Source organism: Mastigoproctus giganteus, chromosome 2 (assembly GCF_048544385.1).
Source record: "Mastigoproctus giganteus isolate SK-2022 chromosome 2, ASM4854438v1, whole genome shotgun sequence".
In the NCBI taxonomy this organism is placed as follows: Eukaryota; Metazoa; Arthropoda; class Arachnida; order Uropygi; family Thelyphonidae; genus Mastigoproctus; species Mastigoproctus giganteus.
Window position 1 is genome coordinate 136,656,792 of NC_143576.1, and position 25,564 is coordinate 136,682,355.

Here is a 25,564-nt window from a genome sequence, read left to right on the forward strand (position 1 = left end):
TCCACCGCATCCACGGCAAAGCTTCTGCACAAATCAATGTTCTTGCAATCAAATTCCTCATTCATCACATCAGAGGTCGTCATTGTGTTCTTCGACAACTGGAAGCGTACGGATCATTCCCATTTCATAGCCCACAAGACACTTTGACAATCAGAGGGCCGGGTACCCAACTGCACGAAATGTGGACCCTCCGTGTTATTATTCCCCCCCCCGTCACCAAAGTTCATGGCTACGACTTCGCAGCTTTAATGATGGTGCGTGTTCCATCACAGGCTTCGCAAACTTTTCAATGCAAATCAAAACCGTGAAGGCCCGCTGCCATATTGTCTGCTAATAATATGTTTACAATTCCGGAAAGACTACAAAGGGACCGTTTCCTATATGACTTCGCTTGACAGCGGAAGCATCCTTTTAATTCGGTGAATGCGTGGGAAATTATGAGGGAATTAACCTCTGAAACCTTTTTTTGGATTTATTGAATATATCTAGAGGAGGTGTAAGGGTCGAAGGGGACGACCCAAAGGTCACAGTTCATTGGCTAGCGTTTTAATTCATATTGAAACAAGAGCGAATGACAGGAAACGTCGAGTGAAGCGAACAGTTTGGCCGTTCAGATGAGACAGAACAAAATCAATTAGACTGCATTAAATCTATTTTTCTAATTATTATTTTTTTGGGGAGGAGGGGGTTACGCTGTCGTACGGTAATTCAACATCAGCACTTAATTTTCCGGACGTTTAGTTTTTATTAATTGCGATTAACGAAGTCTTTCGCTGAAACGTTCAGCCTTTATCGGGCCACGTGGCAGAAACTGTGTTACCATCATTAGAGATCAAAGAAAAATGTGCGTAATACCTTACTAGTTCTGGACATACCACGAACTTTCACAGCCAACGAAGATCCCTTCTTCCCATTAAAGCTCGCCACATAAGTAAGACACCATCCTTAATCTCTGGAGGTAGTCCAAATCAGGAAGGCAATCCCTCCTGATAATAAAACGAAAGACACCACAGTTTACAACTAGATGTCCCTTCGAAAGTAAACAAATTGGCATATAATATGGGACAAAATCTTTGTTCTACCATGTATATAATTTGGACTTCATATCACAGAAGTTCCTTGAATGTTTCTGCCAAGTGCAGTCGTGGAGAACCCAGGAACTGTCATAACTTGAGACCAACTAACTAACTAATAAGCAACCTCGAGCTCAAGCTCTGCGTTCAGTAATGAGCACGCATCATCTTCGCTACAATGTATTTACAAACAGAAATTTTGTTAATTTTCTGAAGTTTTAAAAGAAAGCAGATTCCGTTTCGCGCTGAACAGTTTTCGTGAAAAGCAAAGCGAGAAACAAAAATTTTTAAGATAGTTAAGATAAAAGCAATTAGTAAAACTTGGTTACAATAAGGGAAAGATACATCTTTTACCTATGCGAACAACTGAAATTTTTCTACGAGAAATGTCAGAGTAACAGACAATAGTAAACTCATAAGTTGTAATTCAAGACACTGTCTTAGATATGTACTTGCAGACGAACACGAAGAGAGATCCGAAGTGCTTAGCCGCGATGCTAACGCAGTTAACGTCATACCTGAAGGCACGTGCCCTTGATATTTAACGCGTAACATTGAAAACGTTGTCTGAATCGTGCCGAAATAGCGTGTTAGGTGTTTGATATTTGTCCTCGAGGACTCTTCAAGGATTCAGCTGCTGGTGTACAAAGGTATGAATACTTCCAGACAACGTCGGGTTCCGTACACGTGTCACGTGACCTGCGTATCCATTTACAGTTGAAATGATCTCAATGTAGCTCTCTTTGTTGCTGCCACCACCAGACACTGCCCAATCGAACCTTGAAAACGGACTGGAGCCTTCTATTGCAAGCGTCCCTGGTTCAAACAAATAGCTGCAAGTGAATGTGAATAAAACTCTACATTCGCTGGCAGCAGCAGCACAGTACAACTACTATATGTATTAAACCGTCTGTGTTTTCCGTGTTACCATGTCGTTTCAGATAATGTTTCTGGCTAATTAAAAATGTTGCATAGGTGACGAAGACATTGCGCAAAGTACCTATCCACCTTTGATCATACAACTATCATGACGATCCTCACCATTTTAAGAAGACACCACGCGTCCTCATTAGCTCTTAAGAAACAAAACAATACGAAATTAAACCAACCCTTCCTTTACCGATACACAGTCTCAGAAAATCCACATGCGGCATTTCGAAAATGTTGCTCCTGAGGGGTGACACTGGATGCGGTGATTTCCAGGCTTCCAAGTCAACACGGCCCCAGAAACACGCAATTCAACCTGCTAAACAACCAAAACACACAAAAAAAGCAAAACAAAAAAAAGGGTATGTAAGACTACTCTGAAATATATAAAGATATCAAAAACAATACTGCCCTGAACTTCCAAACCAGATTTTTAGAGTTTATCGCTCCATTTACGCTTATCACACTTATTGTGTTTTGCTAATCTAAAATAACTGAATTTCCAAAGATATTATCATACCATAAGGCGTTACCAGATATTTTAAAATCTACTGCATTAGAACAACTGAAAAATTTCAGTTGTTACGAATGCGACCGAAAATTTTCAGTTTTTACTAACAGATGAATCATCACATGAATGCCCCAGAAATCTGATTCGAAATTCCTCCGTACTATTTTAGCCTACGGAACATTTTCTTTCACTAATTATACACGAGGTCGAAAACACACGATGCCACAAAATACAGCAAAAATTGCTGAATCCGACATGCTGTAATTCTAAATTCTTGTGATTATCTCAAGAGAATATAAACGGGAAATTTATTTAGAAGAAGAAGAGAATACAACAGAGCCAGTGGAAGCAGTAACTAACTAAATTTAATAAGTCTTAATACAAGTAGCTTTCGGAGTAACGAACTCCTTCTTCAGTAAGTACATACAGAAATGCAAACATAACACAAAAACGTTAGAAATTGAATAAATCCTACTAAATATGCTGTACGTGCTCAGACGACTGGGAGAGCGAAATTTATTTATTTATATCATGCGCACCTCCTTGTCAGTATAGTGGCTTACTCTTTCGGCAATCGATTGAGCAGTCGGTGTTCGCGTCCCGTTATAAACAGGAGGAATTCTGGTCAGATGGTCTCAAGCGGAGGTGCAGGGTTCCTCCTGTGAGTTATTCCGAGATTTTTCCTCCCGCAAACAATCAACCCAGCTTTGAACAAATCCAGCTACAGATCTACGCACATAGGTGCAAAAGACAATGGTAAACCACCTCATGTAACCTGTATAAATCGCCAGGATTAAGGACTTGCTTGCCTTCAGCAGGACACTCACCGCCATCATCAGACATTTCCAGTCATTGTGTCGCCACATGAATACAACTCCATCAGCAGACAAGCAGCCAAAGAGCGTTTGGCCATGCGAACGCATCGTATTGCTGTCCGTACATCTTCGCATTGGCCATTCTACACGACATTGGAAATTTTTTCTTACTCCTCCCTCCCCCATCTGGTCCACTTTTCCAGTTCTGCTCTATTCCAGAGCATCTTTCTCATCTTCATTCACAAAAAGTTCTCTCTCTCTCTGGTCACCTCATATACAATCCGATATCCAAGGGTCTACTTCTGACAGTTCTGCTCACTCTGTTTTCTTATCTGTCCGGATGTCGAGAGTTATGTTTCAGCACCCTTACTGTATACAGAAAGCAACCTTTCCCCGCAAAGCACCTTCCGAAATACGAGCCAATGTGTTACTGTTTTTAAATGTCTTCAGTAACAAGAAACAAATATATTCACGGGCATCCCTTGAGGGGTAAGAAATCCGGAAAGTTTCGAGGATATAATTAGTCTAGTGGAGCGTAAAGTAATCGAATAATTATCCTCATACGTGCTACGAATTGGCTGACATGCTCGGAGGTTTTCGCAGTCTAGAGGCATCGACCTACGCCACTAATTTAGTGCAGTCATGTGACACACACTCCTTATCGAATGAACCTGGCTTTATTTCATTTCTATCCTATCGCCCTTGGAAACCCAATTCGATTCTGCTGAATAATTCAAGACACGTCCAGTTTCAAGTTCAGGACAACCTAGTTTTTCACGGACAGCACACAAGCAATGACTCATTATTACTAGTTCCTTAAATGGGAAACCTAAACTCACGTTAAAGGACAAAATGTGGGATAATTGTATCTCCCAGTCAGCCTTCTAGTACTTCCCACCATTTAATAAATTTCAATATTCTGCGTTTTCACCATTCAGGTCATGTTTTCGTTGTCAGCATCTCATTAAATTTTAGCTAATTTGAGAATAAACCACACTTACACATTTGAGAATAAGCCACATAATCCATTTAAAGCGAAACCATATATGCAGGAATTAATGCAACTTTAAAACAAAAATAAGTGACTTATTTATTCATTAATAACGCTTTTATGAGGTATAGATAAATCACAATAAGTGTTGCAAATATCCACTTTGCGCACGTAAACATCTGCCCTGTTTATCATACTGCGCACGCCAAATTGTAGCTGGGTCCATCTTTTGGACACCGACTTCAGTGCTCTGTATAGGTTCCTCTAGCGATTGTGGATTATTGCTACACACTTTTTTTTTTCTTTTAACGTTCCCCACAGAAATAATCCAGAGGTGCGTATCACCATAATACTTTTGAAATAATGATGACCAAAACATTCTCCCAACAGATTCATAGTCGAATTGGTCGTACGGCAGATAGCACCATCTTGCTGGAACCAATATTGTTCATCTTTTTCTAACCAAAACATCACATTTGTGAAAATTTCCTGGTAAGGTTCAGCATTTATTGTTTTGTTGAAAAATATTGTATGGCTTTCGTAATTGTGCACCACACTCCAATTTTAGGTACAAGAGTTCTTCAAAAATGGTGCATGATTCGCAGAACTCTAGATGCGATTATTCAACTATTTACATAACCAGACAAATGTAACCAGGCCACATTAGAGAGAGAGAAAAAGCACAGACGGGTATCGATTTCAGTACGGGTAAAATTACTCGGCCAGTTGCAGTATCGCATCCCTGCACCTTTGTCAGATTCTTTCAGTTCATGGACCACCTGAATGTGATATGCGAGCGAGCCAAATTTTTTTATTACCCTATGAGCACTCTCATACGATAGTTGACACTGCTGTTTCAATTTATTTATTCACTTCCGTGGAGAATTCTCAAGTGCGACCTGAACTTCGGTTAATTTTCTCTCTGTTAACACTGCTTTAGAGCAGCTGAGTTTTTTATGTCATGGACACCAGTCTCTGGAAAACGACGGATCAAATGATGATAACAGAAGACTTAGTAGGAGTCTCCTTATTTGGAAAGGGTTCTTGGAATGCATGACGGCACTCCTTGTAAGACTGAAACTGGAAAAATGCTCAACATCGAGCACGCGCTTTTCTTGGGGTACAACGCATGATGCTCCATCTGAAATTAAAACGGTAATACGAATAACTAAACAAATGCAGGACCGGTTTTCAAATTCAGGGCATAATCCCACTCCTAACAGAATAGTGACTCACTCGCACACTCCTACAGAAAATTTTAAAATTAAAATTCCACCTTTTAACTCCTAAACACAGTTTCGTTTTAAATGAATAACGCAGTAATTTTAATTTGGTATATGAATAAATTTATACCTAAAGAAAGGACGCTTTTCGAAACACATAATCCCCAAGACACCCACCCAGGAAGGTCGTGAAACAGGCCTATTACAAGGACAAAAGCTTTTTTTGTTGTTCGCTTTTAATTGCATTAAGCCTTGAACTGCCATTTGGCTTACCTTAATACTAATAAAGATAACGATATAATTGCTACGAACGTGGTCATATTTGAAATACATTAGACATTTTTAAATTAAATGCGGGTATGATTATGAAAAGAAAGAAAAACAGGTGGACTTTCTTAAACACAATCAAAGAAAATGATCCGTCAAGGAGACTGTTTATTTTTTCTTGAAAAGGAAATAAGTAGTTTGTCCTTGACAGACCATTTCAATACACCTTTTATTTTTTTTTTAAAATCAGAAGAAAATTATTTAAAACATAATGATCTTTTTAAGTTTCAAAATTGTTCTTAAAATCTCTGATACAGAAAGCGACGTGAGGCCTAAAGTCTTTGTGATTTATTATCTAGAAATGCTACAGTTATCTAAAAATAGAAAAGCGTTTCTATCTCCAGGAGTCATCTGTTTAGAAAATCCAATAAATCAATAAAAAATATCCATTCCTATTTAAATATCTTGCTGTAGCTAAGAAAACTAAAAAATTCGGATACTTCGTGAATTGTAGATAAAAATTCAATCTGTGAAAAATTCCGGGGAGGTAATGACCGATTGAATTTCGCTGACAGGATGGCGATTCCCCTAATGCGAGATGCATTCCCTGGCATCGTGCTAATTAGCGTGATTAAAAGCACTTCCTCTGCGGGCAATTAGAATACAATGCGTCTGAGTTTTTACAGTCCAATGAACTCGTTTTTTATGAGCAAAACATGCAGTTAACAAACAAGTGTATAAGAGTCCATAATTAACCAAAAATACTCACCTCCATTCTGCATAGCTAAGTTGACCCCTCGGCAGAAGTCGGAGAAGGTGACCACCCCACTGCTTTCCGGATCCAGACATTTCATTAATCGATCAACATTCTACAAGGGAAAAAATAAGCACCGCATTAAATCCTAATTAACAAACAGGACATGGTGGTCAGTAATGAGGCCAAAGAAGTCGGCCATTACCAGATGCTGCTGCGCCAGCTAACACTTCGTTTATTGACCTTCACACTTGAAAAGTGCCGTAATCGCTATCAGTTATGTATTAGTTCATTATGTTCTAAGCATGCATATGAGAGTCGAGAGAGAGAGAGAGAGAGAGAGAGAGATCAAAAATATACACTGCTTGACAAAGTTAACATAACAAAATGTTTCTGATGAATGTTTTATTGTGAACAGTGTCGCTGAAAAAGAATATTTGATATAATAAGCATCGTGACATGCAAATTCCGAGTATCCAATGGACATCGATCTACCACCTTACAGAGCCGCACATTATTCAAATTTTTCATGCTTATAAAAACACAGGTTGCGACCACATCACTCCATCCCCGTTTCTTGGCTTGCTCAGTGGGATAGCCACATCACCAGTACTCAGGATGGTAAGTTTTCATTGTTGAGATGATTCTTTTAGATGGCAGGCTGCTGGATGACTTGAATCTGAGCAGTCGCAGGCGGAGGTGGCACGTCTTAATGTATCTCGTCTCGGCTCTATGAAAGCAGTTTCAGGAGACAGGAACCATTACAAGAAGATCTGGCCAGGGTCGGCCGAGGGCTACGTCAAACAGAACAGTCCGTTATCTGGCTCTAACAGCAAGACGGAACCGTACGATGTCCTGTTTTCAACTGTCTCTTGAGGATGTGCAACCACAGATGAAAACATTTCCAACCGGATTGTGTTAAGAAGGCTCAATTCAAATGGACTATGCGCAAGGAATCCAGTGGTTTGTATCTCATTAACCCCTGGTCTCCAGGGTTTCCCTGGTTATAGGGGAAACCCTGGAGACCGCCATACAAACACAAATACCTTGAATCCCATTAACCCCAAAACCACCGCAGAGCTCGTCAAAACTAGTGCCATGTACATGTGAGTTGAAGCCCTGACAAATTGGGTACAGTTATGTTCTCTGATGAGTCCCGTTTTAGTCTACAAACAGATTCTAGACGTTATTTCATCTGGAGACAACGAGAAATGCGGAATAATCCCTCCAACATCGGAGAAAGAGACTCTCAGGAGGCGGTGTTCTCCTGAATAATGATCAACGGCCGTACCCCTCATCATGTTTTCGACAGAGGTACTGTAAATACGCAGAGATACCGAGAGCAGATCCTCGAACTCTGTGTGCGACTTTTATGGGGGCAATTGATCCAGATTTTCTTTCCATATACGAGAACGCCACTGCACATAGCGCTCAAGTGGTGGAGGAATGCCTTGAAATTGAAGATATCCAACGCCCCCGTGGCTAGCACGATCAGCAGACTTAAATCCAATCGCATATGTGTGGGCCGCTCTTGGGTGTCGCATTGCAAGCCGACAGCCAACTCCTCGGTCACTTCATGAGCTAAGGTCTGCACTGGAGGAAGAATTGTTGGATTTGTTGCCACAGAATCTTATAGACACCCTTGTATTGAGAATGGTTCACCGCTGTCAGGCCTGTTTAGCCATTGGAGGGGATCATACGCCATACTGATGTGACTTACCATATTTTCGAGCGTCTTATATCGACTTCTGTAATGTGACCACTTTGGCAATTCTTATATAACCCCTATAAATATCCCATATATCTGCCCGAAGTTTCTCTCTGTCTCCTCATTTCATCGTTATTCTATGCTACACCATTATACTAAATTTTGTTCCTCTTCATTGCAATCTGGACGAGTTACACCACGTTTTGTCGAACAGTGTATTTAAAAAAGTTGGCCTAACCCGGCTTATTGCGAGATAAGGTTTAAAGTACTGCCCAGCACATGGATTTTTTTCCACACATTCTCAAATATCTTTCAATAAAGTCCAATTTTCAAAAAGATTTTATTACCAAATTAAATTTATTGTTAATCGATAAAAGGAAGCAAAGAGTTATTTAAAAATAAGAATTAGCCGTACCTTTTATGTTGATTTTAGTTTAGTCTGGCAATTAGCAACATCTTTCGCTAGCACGCATTACTTTATAAAACAAACAATATTTTCAATACAGACTTTCCTTGGCAGAGGTCTGCGTCTCCCTTGTCTATCATATTTGTGATCCACGCGGATCGTCAAATACTGTGGAGGTTGGTAATAAAGGTAAAAAAAAAAATAAGGTTCCAGTTTAACGTTCAGTGGTTAGCTTTTTAGGCGCATTTGCTTGTCTTCACCATTTCCGTCCGCAAGTAACAACTCAACTCGCAATGGACTAATTACTCGAAGAAATCCCATGAATGAAAACAAGAAGACGTTACCTTCATCAGGTTAAACGAACTGTCTTGAGAAAATAAAGAGAGGATAACACACTATGAGATGTCTTCTTGAGATGAAGACATCTCAACCTCTCCTAGAGAGAGAGAGAGAGAGAGAGAGAGAGAGAGAGAGAGAGAGAGAGAGAGAGATGCAGGCTGTCATCTTCCAATCACTTCTTACTTTCAGGAGCAGATAGGGGTCTGCCTTTTAGACGCCGTAACTCTTCGGTGGCCTTCAACTCGCCTTTGAGGACTTCTCACCTCCTATCGTTGTTGACTACCTTGAAATTACCATTTTTGACACATTCTGCCAATACCATCCACCGTTCCGAATATTTTTGTATTCTGCAGAAAACCTAATCAGTTGCATTGCGAACCGCATTAGATTAGCCACGAATGGTGCTGTTGTAGTGTGCATTTTATAGCTTCCGATTTTCATGTTCCAGAGATTAAAGTCGTATTAAGTATCATGTTGAGATTTATCGTGTTAAATAGCACCGTAACGTCAAATTTCTTGCAATTTGAGTGAATTTTTCAATATAAAATATTGTAAAACTTCAAGCAAATTACGTTTATCTAAATTTTAGTTAATAGTGTCCAAATGGTAACTTACCTTTTTGAACAACAGTGTATATAATTCATATTGTATATTTTATCTTTAAGTTCATAACTCTGGCAATATAAGAAAGAAATAAGAATTTCTTAATACAGTATTTAAAACACCGTTCAGTGTTCCTAAAGAGTTCACTTTGGTTTTCATTATTATTATTAAACGTTTTAAAACAATAAAATTCGTGTGCTTTTACTGCCTGTGTTGATATATTCCCCGAAATCTTATACTATTATTAATACTAATATTAATTAATTTTATCATTATTACTAATTAATTTTATTTTCATATTACTGTATTTTATTATGATATGATAGCATAGGTAACTTAAGCTGTAATGCATCTGTGTATGTTTTAGGGGTTGCGCGGTGTGATTAAGAATGAAAAATACTTCAGCAATCAATCGCTTTTAACACAAAGAGGCAGAAAGACCGGAAGGAGGGTAAGATTATATCGAAAATCGATCTGTAATGTCATTATACTTCCAAGAATTTAATTCTTTATAAAATCAGTCCTGTTCCCAGTCGCTCGTTTCAGAAGTCGAAGACCATGTTTCAAAAAACACATTGCTTATCGTTAAGGTAGACTAGACTGCTAGGCTGATTTATAATGCCATTAATAATAGGAATGAAAGGACACGGCATGGCACGAGGGTAATTACAAGCAAGTACATCTTCGCATAACAGGTGTGAGCGTCGTAGAATGAGGATTACGAATGGTGGAGAGTTCAGCAGATGGGATTTCTGACAGGAAGTGTCTTGGCTGGACAAGGGGAAGAAATCGATATCAGATCAAGAGTTCCTTGACCTCTCGGCACAATAGTGGACTACGTGGGATGGGCGCGAAGAATAAATAAGAAGGACATCAAATGATGCAAGTCCGATAAGCTCATTGTCTTCTCGTAATGTTGGAAACTTCTCTTTACTGCTGTTTCAGGAAGCACTCAAGATAAAAGAGGGATTATGTCTCTCAGTGTGTAGAATAACACAGCACTGCTTGTGATGGAAGACGAAACTTCGTGGTGGGCAATGTTTTCGCTAACCTGTGCAGAAAACAACGAATTATTCTGGTTATTATTTTACAGCGGTCTTATGGAGGATGTAATTAAGGGCCAGCAGAGAAGCTGTGCAACACATTTTACTTAAAATGTTGTTTATGCCTATAAGGGGCAGTGAGACATGCCATGTGCAGAGAGCTGCGCTAACTAGGATTCCATGATCACCAACTGCCACCCACAAATCTTTAATCTCGAAAAGTGAATGTACAACCACAAGTGCAAACGTGGCCTTTGTGGGAGTGAGAATTCTCCGGAGCGACCAATCTTGATATAAGCTGTGTTCATCACATGGAAGATCTTGAGTGGGAAACACGGAGAATGTTTTGAAAGGAATACATGTATAAAGTCTCAAGTGAGAAGCGCAGTGGTGGAAGGCTGATGGTTTGGACCTGCTTTTCGTGGTGGGGTGTTGGCGCAATGGTTTTTGGGTATAATGCAAAGACATGACATTGTGACATCCTCGCTAACACTGTTTTCTTCCAATACTGAAGAAATTTTATGGTACAAGGCCTAATGTTTCTCAACATGACCGTTCCTGTTATTGCAATATTTGTTGTGTGAAGTCTTGGTTTGGGAAGAATGACATGATGTTGATCAGCTGGCCCGCGCAGATCTTAGTCTGAGCTTAGTAGAACCGTTATGGGACGATTGGATGTGAAAGCTCATCCAGAAAGGCCAACATTGTTTGCTGTGCTGGGAGATTATTTCCGTCGATACGGGTCATAGATTGGTGAAAAATGTTCTCGTGGGGACGAGGACTTCGGCTGTATTACAAGTCAAAGTCTGATCGAACAATAGTTTTATTTTCTCTTTGTGTTCCAGTACTTGATTTTTTTCATGGTGACACAATCTGCCGACATCTGCTCTAACGATGTACTCGAAGTGAAAGCAATGCGTGCACTGCTTCTATTCATCAAGATTTCATAAATTTCCGAGATACCGGTTGAGAGAGGCACTAAAAGGGGATCTTGTTCTCTTTCCTCAGGAGCGATAAACAAGGAGACATAAAATTAAACCGATGATGATTAACTACAAATTAGCTGCAAGAAAATTTGCTTTTAACTAACAGTAAGGCGAAATATTATTGATCTCCATCAGTACAGTTTCCGTGGGGGAAGGGGAGGGGAATATTTAATATTGTGCTATCATCAAACTGATGTAGAATAAACTCTTGTCCAATAAATTCCTGACTTTATATATTATTATGACTAAGTATTATGGCTATGCAGATAATTGGATAAAAGGGAAACGGGGGAATAATGGCATTATATCAAAGTAGTTTTTAACTGCAGGAATTTATATAAAAAGCTCCTGAATGAAGATTCTAGAAACCTATAAACTGGGGTTTATAAGTTTCTAGGTTTCTTTTCACCACCTTCGCACGTTAGTGACATTTACAAATAAGCAGATTCTGAAGCAAAAGTAAAATAAAATCAGGGGAACGTTTCCACTGAATCAAGGTGTACTTCACGCTAAGTATCCTTGAGCAAGCAAGAACGGCATCCTGTACACTCAGGTGGCAGTACGCTCAGGAACAGCAGAGAAGACGTTCCATGTATATAGATGCAAATTACTTTTCATAGGAACATACTTAATGCCAATAATATCAATAACCACAGCAGGCAACACTCTTCTCTCTCTGCTCTACACAAGTCAGTTGCAGCATCTCCTATATACACTGCAAGTCTGTCTAACTCCAGTATTAGTTTCTTACGCTTACATTTCTTTCTTTCACTGGGTTAAGATTCTCGCTGTCACTGATCTTATATCTTGTAGATAAAACGTCCCCATAGGTCCGTGAAAAATTATTCTCTGCAACTTAAAACTAGTTTTTTATCAACACCGATGTAAAGCATCCCGCGTTACCGCAGGATGGCATCGTCTTTCCTGGAACAACGCCACGTTCACGTGATCGGGCTAATTAGGATAAGCGTGTTTGAAAGCTTCCATTGATACATAAAAGACCCGTGTAATGTAGCTTCTGGTCTATTTTCTCGCGGATACTGAAAGCTGCGTTGCCTGTATGTGGTCACGACACGGACTCTGTGGGTTAACGCTCTGTGCAGGTGTCTGCGGATGAAGAGATCCGATTCTACGACACGGCGTTGGTTGAATAGAGGTCGGTCAGCTGTGTAAAGACAACTCCGCCGACTGTCGCGTAGCGTTAAGCGATAAGCCGTATTTTGATAGGCGGTGTACCCATGAGTGACAATATCTGACCAGGTCCAGTGAGCCTCTTCGACACGCGCTGCATAAAATGAAAATGCAGTTTGACCTACATCGTACTGACAATGCGATTCCTTCAAAGAATTCGCACAAAGGCCGCTTTGAAGTTTCCGTCCCAACTATTTAATCAGGTCTTCCGACTGTTGGCAAATTGTTTTTAATGCGACAGTTGAGAGATCATCTGTCGCATATTCAGTCTACGTTTACACCGCGATCTTCGTTACCACCAATCACTATCTTTCAATACGCATGTGCGCTGAAAGTTGAAGTGCAGTTTATCATTATTTGTTCTTTCCTTACAGCTTTCTATTGCGTGTTAAAATTCGAGTAGAGGATTCAGTCAAGCTGGACTCTTGTACGGGATCTTTCGGCAAGATAATCTAATTTTAGATACTAAATAATAAATACATAAAACTTTATATACATTAAAATACGTGAAATATAGCAAGATAAATGGGTTTTGATTCATTATATCTTCAAAAGTTGGTATTAGTATCGATATTATTTTTTTATTTTATTCTAAATCAGTATCCGATCAAGAGTGACCACATCTGAAAACAGCATATCAGCTGGAGGTACACAAGAAAACACACGCACATACAATGTGATTATAAAACTTTCTATATAGGTTTCCCAGCACAGGGAAGAAGTTCTGATAAATTTAAATTTACTATACAATCAAAAGACAAATCAAGAAAAACGCAAGTTAACACATAAGTTCTTGTCAGCGAACAGTTAAAGCTCCAAAGCGGGGGTCTTCCTTAGAATTTGCTCGCAGTCCTTCTACATCAATTTTCGGAGAATTAAGATCTTCGGAGTATTGCTGGCGAACATCCGATATAAGTTTCTCAAGCGCTTCTTCTCAATGGGAAGTGATCGCTTCCATTATTTCTTCTCCTCGAGATGGGAAGAGAGTATATCCGAGCTATTTGGTGGAGAAATCTTCCTCGTAAGCAGCATTAGTATTACTATTAGAATGGTTAAATGATGCAAGGAAGACAACTATTTCTGCATTGGCGTTGGGAGCTTATCGATGTACATATAAAGAACGGCTTCGAAGGAGCGGACTGCTAAGCTTCGCAACTAGACATCTTACGGAGAACTTGATTGAGGTATAAGGTCCTAGAAGGGATTAGTAAAATGAACGAGGGAAGTATATTTTCACCGATACGAGAGACAAGAACGAAGGGGACACAAATATAACATTTTAAGGGGTACCAGAAAGATGTACTTCGTCGTCTATTTTTGGCCAGTGTGTTGCAGGTCACTGGAATATATTATTATTATTATTATTATTATTTATTATTATTATTAGCCATATGGTGCAAGGAAGCCTGAGGCTTATGCTGCACAAGGCAAAAAAAAAAAAAAAAAAATTTTTCTTAATTACCCAAAGAGAGAGAGAGAGAGAGAGAGATAACTTCACATGGGAAGCAAGAAACACAGTCTATAATAGATTATATTATCATTAATGAAAATTTAAATGACAAAATTAGAGACACTAGAGTATTTAGAGGCAGTGAAATTAGAATTAGTATTAGTATTAGTAACGGCCGCATGGTGCAAAAAAGCCTATGGCTTATGCTGCACCAGCCAAAAAAAAAAAAAAAAAAAAAAAAATCCGAATAAAACAATGATAAAAACCAAAAAAAAAAAATAAAATAAATAACTAAATAATAATAATTAATAAAAAAAAAGGAAATTAAACCTATCATCCTATGCGCTTCCCTTACCCCAAAGTACTACCAGATGACCTTTGAATTTCCCCAAACTGTCGGCCTCTACCACCCATGAAGGCAACTTATTCCAGTAATTTATAACTCGCTGGCTAAAATAAAACTTCCTGCAGTCCAATCTAAACATTTCCCCCCGTAACTTGAATTTATGTCCCCTAGTTCTAGCATCATTTATAATCTTAAATTTTGTCCTCATTCATTTTACTGATGCCTCTCAGAGCCTTAAACACCTCAATCAAATCTCCTCTAAGGTGTTTAGTTTCCAAACTCTGCAACCACATATTCGAAGTCTTTCTTCATAAGGACGCCCTTTTGCCGATCTCACCAGGCGAGTTACCCTTCTTTGCACCCTTTCAAGAAGCTCGATGTCTTTCTTTAGGTGCGGTCTCCATACTTGAACACAGTATTCCAAGTGTGGTCTAACATAAGCCTTATATAATGGGATTATCACGTTCCTATCTCTACTTGCAAAAGTTCGATAGATCATCGATAGGACACCATGGGCCTTCCTTGCAACCTGTTTACAATGCTCAGAGAATTTCATGTCTGACCGTATCGTAACACTCAAGTCCCTTTCCTCCAGTACTGGGTTTAGTTGAACTCCACCAAGTGAATAAGTTTTTTTGGGATTACTGTTTCTCAGGTGTAATACCTTACACTTTGTTGGATTAAAGCACAGCTGCCATTTTTCTGACCATTCTTGAAGTCTATCTAGGTCTCTCTGAAGAAGCTCAGCTTGACAGTGATCATTAACTACTCTACCAATTTTAACATCATCTGCAAATTTAGACATCACGCCCTCTATCCCTTCATCAATGTCGTTTATGAAAATTAAAAACAACAGTGGTCCTAATACTGATCCTTGGGGAACCCCACTTCTTACATCAACCCAATCTGAGGAATAGCCATTTATCACAACCCTCTGCCTCCTGCCCTGAAGCCATCCTTCTATCCATCTAAGGATTTTCCCAGTGATTCCAACCTGTTCCAGCTTATAAAGCAACCGCTCATGTGGGACTGAGTCAAAAGCTTTGCTGAAATCTAAATAAACAATGTCGAAATTATTCCCTAAATCCAGCTCGTGAGTGACCCTTTCGAAATAGCGAACCAGATTTGTTAAACATGATTTTCCCTTTACGAAACCATGCTGAGTATCCTTGAGAATTTCAATTCGATCCAAATGATCCTGAATTCCACCCTTGATCATTGCCTCCATCATTTTCCCTACTACTGAAGTCAGACTGACAGGTCGATAATTTCCAACTTCACTTTTAGAGCCACCCTTATGTATGGGAGATACATTTGCACTTTTCCAATCCAAGGGAATCTCCCCAGAGTCTAGTGATGCTCGCATAATTAGCCTCAATGGTTCAATTGCACTCGCTTGCCGCCTCTCTTAAATTGACAGTGATCACTACCTAGTAGAAAGCACTTTCAAAATAAAAAGAAATTATCTTAATAAAAATAAGAAAATACCAACAAAAACTACTAAGAAATTAAAAATACATTTGTTGGAAGACGAAAGCACTAAATTCCTGTATGAAAGTCGATTGAAAGATAAACTCAAATCAGATGAAAGTGATAGTGTTGAGGAAATCTGGTCAAACATGAAAAATTCAATTCTGGGAACTGCTGAAGAAAGCCTTGGATATAAACCTATACAAAATAAAAACTGGCTAAGAACTTGGAATGAAGAATTGAAACAAAAATCAATGAGAAAAAAAAAGACCTATAAACTGTTCCTACAAACTAAGGACCTACACCTACACATAAAATATAAAAAGCTTAGAGCAGAAGTCAGAAAACTAACCAGAAGAATCCGACGAGATGACTGGGATAAATTTGTTAAATCTTTAGAACGTGATATCACCGGTCCATAGAGAAGAGGTTTTAAAATTTTTAAGAAATTACAACTAGACACAAATGATCAAATAAAAACAAACTCCATCTCCCAAGTAGAATGGAAGCAACACTATTCCAAACTATGGTATAACCCAGGCACTAGGGAATTGGAAGATGAATCTGTGATAACCAAAGATGAAGAAAAAAATATAACAATGGAAGAACTAGAGTTAATATTACAAAAATCAAAAAACCGAAAAAGCCCAGGCATAGACAATTTGAATGCAGAACTATTTAAATATGGGGGCACCTTACTAAGAAAACGCACTACTAAAATTATTTAACATCATATGGCATAAGCAACAGATACCCAAAGATTGGGAAACAGGAATAGTAATCAATTTACACAAAAAAAAAAGGCTCCAGAAATAACCCTAACAACTACAGAGGGATAACACTGCTGTCAACTGCTGCAAAGCTATACTCTAATATACTAAAGAATAAACTTAATAAATACAGTGAAAAATTCTTAGAAGAAGAACAATGTGGGTTCAGAAAAGGGAGAAGCACAATAGATGCCATTTTCTCACTACAACAAAAATTTGGAGAAAAGAAGAGAATTCAATCTACCAACATTTCTGCTCTTCATTAATTATGAAAAAGCAAATGACAATGTAAACCGGGAAAAACTTGGGCAGATTCTGCGTGAAGAAAATATTCCAACCCAACTCCGGAAAGCGATCCAAAGCCTATATAAAAATTCAAAAGTCTGTATAAAATATTCTAATTGCCAACTATCAGACCCAATTAACACCAATAAAGGAGTGAAACAAGGATGTGGACTATCACCAAATTTATTTAATATCTACATCAATAAAATTCTTAAAGAATGGAAACAAACAATTAACAACAGAATACAGTTGAACAACAGGAATAAAATCCAAACTACATTATATGCTGATGATCAAGTTATAATGGCAAAATCCGAAGATGAACTACGGATAGCAGCAAATGAACTTAATAAAATAGGTAAAAAGTACGAGATGAAAATCTCCACCTCAAAAACAAAATCAATGGGATTATGTGGAAAAAACATACAAAGAGTCAAAATTGTTATTGATGATAAAATAATAGAACAAATATCTGACTTCACCTATTTGGGAAATTTAATATCAAATGAAGGGAAAGACATCCACACTAAACTACAGAAATATAATAAAATGAATGGAACGATTAAACGCCAGTTCGGAAAACAAATGACACTGAAACAAAACTACGACTGCACAACATCACTTCAAAACCAGCCCTCTTCTACAGCTGTGAGACTTGGGTCATAAATAAGAAAGATGCACACAAACTAGAAGCAGCACAAAGGAGAGTTTTAAGACCATGATTAGGCTTTACAAGACTAGACCACCAAAGAAATTTAGATATCTGCGAGAAATTAAAAGCAAGAGAGAGATGTTGGTCGACCAAGACAACGATGGCGAGATCAAAACCACTTCCAAGAGCTACAACGGAACAGGTCTTAAAAGACCTGAGCCAGACCAAGTTCATGATGATGATGATGAGAGAGAGAGAAGTAGAAGGGAATCACCAAGAAAGAGAAGAATGATGATATCCAGCTCAGGACCCTGGGTGTGCCAAGCCCATACTCACCAGATGGGAGCCCCTGGGGAGTCAAGGAGGGTGCAGGCAGAGAGTTTAGTAAAATTGAAACAGAAGTAGACGGTCACTTTTTTAGCAATGGGAAAGTATGAGTGACTGGGGAAAATTTTCCCCCCTTTTGTTTTGGAAAATGCCGAAAAAGTGCACTTCCTCGATTCATTTAGCCATTTTAATACTAATAATTACTAATAATACTTAGTTGAGGAAAGTAAATAACAATATATTATATATTATCGCAACAGATATATAAAGATATTTAACTTCTTGTTTCGCTATCTGTTTGCCAGTAATTATCTCGTAAAAAAATATTTCGTTAATTTTACTTATCACAAATTCATTATCACCAATGGTGTCATAGCTATATTAAACGTTAAATCTTGCATCATAAATAAGATGTATTCTCTTCAAAGCTCCGAGACAGTATTGGTCACTGCGTTACATTTATTTTTCAGGTACGGATACGGCACTCACAATCATCTTTAGGGCAAAGAATATTGGCAAATGCAAATTGATTTTGAGGTGAACTGTGCGTATGAAAATTACTACGGAAAAATTCCGCTTAAAATTTTTAGACTGCTGCTGCGAAACAAGAAACAGAAAGACCGCATCCGTTCAAAATTCCCATACAGGAAATTTGTCTCCATCTTCAACAAAGTCCTGAGAGAAAGAATCTATTAAAAGGTAAAGTGCAGCCATTATCAACCCACTGCAGGATGGAGCCTCCTCAACAATTCATGCTGCGGGAAATGAACCATAATCTGCCACACTGGTCCAGTGCGGGTCAGCAGATCGATCGTATTCAGCAGGTTGAACCCCGGTCTACTCAAAGAGCGTGTGCTACTGCACTCTCGCTCCTGACCACTCGGCTACGGAGGCCATATTTTATTATCCGCTAAATGATCTGAATGAAGACCGCCCGTATTATTCTTGGGGAATTTGTTCCCCCCCAAATCGTAAACATATCCCTCTGTTTGTAGTAGTAAATGCTACACTCGAAACATCTTTATATCCTTAATTATTACTTTTTAAGCTAACGCTCTGCGTATTGAAGTATTATACCCTGCCTCTAATTTTGGCATAAAGAAACACACATAGGCGCGCTTGCGCAGGAGAAGCACGCACAGGAAAACGATGGGAAAGGGGGGTATGCGAATTTATAGACTAATTACGAAAAGACTGGATATTTGATGGTGTCTTCTTATACAGCGGCTACAATTCTCACGAACCGTCACGTTTGGTAACCCTTGCGTAAAGACCGCATTTGCAAAATGCACACCTGAATGAAAGGATGCGACCAGGTAGGAGAATAAAGTGTGACCAACAGTAGGGGGGTTCACCACAAGCTCCGGCTATAACGTTGGATTAACAGATATAAGATAGGAGTCGTGCCCAAGGCAAAGAGTTTGGGTGAATGACACGGCTGCGATAAGAACTCGTCATCCTTTTACTGCTGTTGGTGCTACGCTGGAAATAATGAAGTCTAGACCCCAGGGGGGAAATACCCGAGACCTGCCTAATTCAGTACCTGCCACTGTAAACAATAATAGCAAAACACGGTGGGTTTATAAAACGATTCGTCACAGGAACTATTAACGCCTCGTCTCTATGCGAGACTTACAGTATTTCGGGAAGAGTGACGTGTGCATTCATAGTTGCAAATACAGTGACTGTATTTGTATTTAACTGTCTGTTTAACTTTAAGTGATTCCATACCTTCAAATGGCAATTGTGGTCATCTTCTGAGTACGTTGTTGCTCGAGAAACTTCGCCAAAGTTTCATTGAAGTGAATTGAAGTGAATTTCATTGAAGAGTCATTGAAGAGTCATTGAAGTGAATCCATAACTATAGCAGAACCCGATATTTAAAGAAACTGTTTCTTACTCAAATCCTTGATTTTTTTGCCTAATCAAACTCAAGTAATCGGTATTAAATATTCATAAATGCAATTTTTTATTTTTGACACCAAACTAAAGAAAACTTAATATACAGTTATGTTTTAGAGAAATTCAGATAATCAGTTAGCTGCAATAGAGATTTGGAGGCCTTGTTTTTTGCGGAAAACGAATAGTTTTGTCTCTCCTGGTTTAGAAATACATTATATAACGAAACCCAGCAGTGGCTTCTTGGACTTTTATACGTATAAAAATCCAGGACGTCACGCTGGAAAACAGTTTTAGAGCGCTACTTATATCAGTCTATAGTTTTTCCAATTCTAGAACTTGCAATTCCGATATTAGGCGTTGAATAACTTCGTGAAGAGCGATTCATCAGAATCTAACACGCGCTCACAGACTATATTTCGGTTAAAGACCGAACAAATTATAGCAAAAAAAAGTTAATTGATCAGTTCCAGTGTTAGCCTAAGTTTAAAATTTCCTGTAGCATCCTTTCCTATGAAAAAAAGTTTAGAGATCTTTAGATTTCTTAAGTTTTGGCGAAGACTTTTTCCTGTTTATAATGAATAATCTATCAGGCATTTTTTAACAAAGTAAATCAGTTTCATCCACGTTAAACTTGCTTTGTATTGTATATCTTGTACGATAAGTTATAGTCAACTGCTTCGTTGAATGTATAAGCGAGAGAAAGGATGTATGAAGTGGAGGATAGAGTTAGCTATAATTGGTTAAGGTTTGTTTGTTATTTGGTTGTTAGGAGCATTAGCAACTAAGGCCATATTGCTCCGGGATATGCGGTGGTTATTGCCTGACCTTTCCGCATCCTCCGTATTTGGTGGTGACGGGCTCGAACCCCGGTCTAATCCAGAAGCGTGTGCTACGCACTGCTGCTCCTGCCCACCTGGCTACGGAGGCGCCAAATTGGTTAAGGACATATAACCAATGCTGCACATTTTAAATTTAGGCTAATGTTGGTTTACCAGTCTCATTAAAAGGCTACCTGAGGTCAAGATTGCCCTTTAATGGAACTTGAGGTCTTTGGAAAGCAAATAAGAAGGCCTGCGTTAAGCAGACAGGCTTTCAAAAATGGTGTGGATTATTTCAGCTGTTAGTAAAGATTGTATTAAAAAAAATAGCCTTGCAGATAAAATGCTGCTAGTCTGAAAGGATATTTTCTTGTATAAATGCTACGGGCATCCATCACGAGGTGTAGAAGATTTTTCTGAAGGCAAGGTTAAGAATATTTTCATGCCGCCAAATACAAGTGCATTATTACCTCATACGTCGTCGCAAATTTCAAGCACTATTACTACAGGCGAATATTTTCCAGAGCAATTATTGGAATTGAGTGTGAAGGAACTCCAACTTTGAAACAATTCTAGAAGGAATTCAACGTCCCTAAAGGCACAAATATCATTAATGTAGCCTGGAATGAAGTTTCCAACTGTATAAATGATGTTCTCGCGAGCAGCACATCAGTTATGTCTTTCTCATATTGGATGAGAAACGTTTGAGTTCGAATCTCATCAATAACGCAAGAAAGTTTTATGGGCATTACTCACACTGTGGCCGAGTTAGTCGGCTTCGGGCGAAGGAAGTAAGATTCCTCCTAATGGAAACTCTCTTTTATTTAGGCAAACCCACCAAAGAACACATACAGCTCTGATCACCCGTAATTTGACAATGTTTACCTACTTTTTATGAATGGCGACTGGAAAAAAATTATGGCCAGAATATTGCTGTAACTTCAGATTTGAAGAAACTGCAATTTGACATCAACTGCAGAAAGATGATGTTTACTGGTTATACACTGGGATGACTACAAGGTCGGAGGAGTTCGCAGAGAGAGAGAGAGAGAGAGAGAGAGAGAGAGAGAGAGAGAGAGAGAGAGAGAGAGAGAGAGAGAGAGAGAGAATACAAGAACATTATACCGTACAGAGCAGGCATGCGGGCTTGAACCATGGTCACTCAAAGTGAATGCTACCCTGGCGCATACATTTTTCGTACACCAGCACTTTTGTAATGAAGTAGAAACACCGGCATTAGGATCTCTGAAAGCGTAGAATCTTGAACGTACTCAATCATTTAGAAGCAATAAAATAAATTATTCAAATAAATCATCCCGTTCCCGAAGGAAGTGTAAAAGTGAGCAGAAGTTTGCAGAATTGTATAACATGTTACACGAAGCTCTAAAACTAATTAAGGAAGTAAATCGAGGGATACTTTTGAATAATTAAATAAACTAAAGATCTGAATCCATTCTTGAACTTGGTCACTTTTATCGGATCCCGTATTTTTAAAGTACCAAGCTGACAATTTTAATTGGTCCCTTTTATAAATAAAAGAGCGATGGATAAATAAAGGGCAGCTTACGCTAAGTTGATTAACCTTTCGTCATATCCAGTTCTGTTCTGCAGTACAATCTTACAAGTTTTAATTTCAGGTTGTCTTGTTATGCCTACTGCTTAACAACGATTGTAATTTTTGTTTATTTATTTTTATTTTTTTTTTGTTAAACCAACGAATTTATTTGTTTAATTTAAACAAATTTAGGATCCACAGAAATTGATGCTCTGCATATTAAGGAGATGACGGATTCACTCATCACTTGGTTTGCTCAGACCATCTCCTCAACGAATGACGATTTTAACGTTTTAATTTTAATGCCACTCTTAATCACAAAAAGGATTCCCAGTCTGTCTCCCTCTACGTCTAATTTGTGTTTTATTCTCAAGAAACTCAAATAAGACGCGCATTCTCTCTGACGCATCTACTCTTTTAACTAGCATCCTTATCTTGAAGGGAAAATGCTCAGACAATGTCAGCACACAGGAAAATCGGGTTAAGATAACACAATGCAGACCATCCACTGGAGGGACAGCCTTTCGTAGCCTACTTTGGATCGTCATCAAGCGCACAATCGAGATGCTCAACTCAGGGAGAACTAATGACACCTGGAAAGGACTCTTTCTCGTTCCTCCTTCGTTAAAAAAGGGGAGGGATCGGGCGTTCTGCTTTCATGACAATATTCTTAACGCACTTCGCCACCCACTATGAGCCCCCCTGACCTACTATGTTTGTTTCATGATTTACGGACAGCCCAACCACACAAGATGCTGAAACAATCAACACGCTGTTCTAATGCCCACTGCCGAGGTACTTCCAGTTGGCCAGGAAGAGGAAGAGAAAAACTGGTCTGGCAACTGAGATCAAACAGAATCTGTTCGTTATAAAGAACTAGTTATATTTGGAAACCACAAGTCCTTTATTATGGAGTGGAACGATTTCATCACCAACCCTCAGTGAGCACATTAACAGCGCGCTGCTGGTGGCGACCAGCTGCAAGATAACGGCGAATGTTATCGTAGATTTCTCGTCCATTGTTTGCACAAATAGAAAGGTATGCAGTCCCTACTACGATATCACATTTAGCACTCGTTCATCCCCTCCCGCTATACAGGAGGGCTCTGTAAAGAATGGAATGTTCTAGAAAACGACACGTTTATCTGCAGCACCGATGTAACGATAGCTTCTCGCATCGATAACGTCATTCCGGTTAGGCAACGTCTGCTTGCGGCTTGCAATACAAAGTCACGAGAAGGTTATCGCACCCTCGGAACAATGGGTGTCAGCTGGTTTGGTCGACAGGACCGCCTCATCCTTCGAGAGGCATCAGCAACCGCAACTGCTCATCCACCACTTTTGGAGGGCGAGACAGAAAAGAGAAAGTCAGAAAGATGCATTCATACATCTGTTTTCAAAGAAATTTTCCAAACGTCGACATTGCCATGGCAAAGAGGACGTCGTCACGTGTCGATGCATCTCAGAAGCGCATTTATTTATTTATTTTATTTTACTGAATTGGGAGTGTGCAACTTCACCTCAATAAGGCAAACCGCACATTTATTCACACAAGTTCACTTTCACGTGCGTTGTGGAGGAAAATCGTGCTTGCAACGTTCACGTAGGTGGTAACTACTACCAACAGATGACATCTGCACAATTTGTAGGTATTTATAGAAATAGCCAAACCACGGCTCTGACCCTTGAACTGCAGCTCTCAGAGAAATACGGACTGCTCAATTTCATGCCTCAAAATAATACTTAATTTGACTTAAAATACAAAGATTAAAAAATAAAAAATCGCCAATGGAAACCGAATATCTAATGATTTTAAAACCATTTCGGTTTCGCTACCAAAACATCTGTTACCTTACTTTTCAAACAGCCCTCGTATAAATATTATTTCTATAAAAATCCACAATAATTTCGTGAAATGGACAATAGGTGGTTTTTCGTCAAAAAAGTAATTTAAATACGTGCTAAACACTAATTAAATTACGCGAAATTTTACATATTTTATTTTAAGTTTTTAATTTCAGCGGTTTACTTCTACCTTGAATAACTTGCTAAAGGTCAAACGAGTATCTAATCCCCCAGAATTCCACATCGTTTACCGACCTAATAACTGGATTCAGCAGTATAGAATTCAAAAACGTCATTATTCGACAAGTAGGTGATTTTGACTTGAAAGAAGGGCGTACTCACTTGCAACGTGTTAATTCCTAATTAACACTATTAGTGCTAAAAGGATTACGTGGTTTACTTTGTTTCAGTCACACGGAGTTACTTCTTGATAATCCACGCCCTTCATTTATCAATTTCAAAAGAGGGAAATTTATTTGTTACACCTAAATCCAACAAAAACATTTTTATTTTAAGATTACTGGGGAGAAACCTCTTCGAAATTTTCTTATAAACTTTTTTGAAGAATTTCCAGAATTCGGATATAAACGGAGAAAAGTTTTGCGAGAGAAGTCTGTAAAATTCTAAAATTTATCGAGGTCAAAAGAAAAAGGAAAGGAAAACAAAAAGTTAAAGCGATTTAAGCGAAGAGTAAAAAGTTGATGAGGAAATATACCTGAAAATGTCCACAAAAATTTAACTTCTCTTATTTTATTTTATATATTTTTCTGTGTCATTCGGAATGTATTAACGAGTACGTAAAATTAAAGCGAAGCTGTTAATCTCAATTTCGGCATGACTCGATCTGAAAAGTCTTTCATCTAAAACAGAAAGATAAAAACATAAATGAAGTTCTCGAAGACTTCGAAGATCATATTGAGCGGTTGTCAGAATTATTATGCTTAGCCATCCTTGGTACATCACACAAACGAAAAAAGCCGATAATAATGATTACTCAAAATGACTATATTGTAATCGTGGTTGCCAAATGAATTACTGTTAGCATGACAATAGCTGGGTGTATGTTGCCGATGGGTAGCAGATGTTTACGATGAGTTGCGACAATATTGTAGGTGAGCGTCGCTTGGGTTTTACAAGCCGTCTTTATGGCGGTACATAAAAAGATTTTTTTTCTTTTTCACTTTATTTATTTCCGTAGGGCTGCTCTTAGGACAATACAAATCGCTGCCAGAGACATCTGGATAGGTCAAATTCGCAGATGCTTTTCCGTTAAAGACTCTAGCCGCTGTTTAACGTCTCTACGAGAA

At 38.7% G+C, this 25,564-nt stretch overlaps 1 protein-coding gene across 2 annotated transcripts in view; it reads right to left on the reverse strand.

Moving 5' to 3' along the window:
* The window catches only part of LOC150089586 (rab11 family-interacting protein 4-like), a 202,759-nt gene that overhangs the window by 131,553 nt on the left and 45,642 nt on the right, over positions 1-25,564 (reverse strand). For both annotated transcript variants that reach the window (XM_090368680.1, XM_090368679.1), the window contains exon 2: positions 6,577-6,676. In XM_090368680.1, the coding sequence (XP_090224806.1) occupies positions 6,577-6,676 (100 nt within the window). The remainder of the gene's footprint in view (positions 1-6,576; positions 6,677-25,564) is intronic.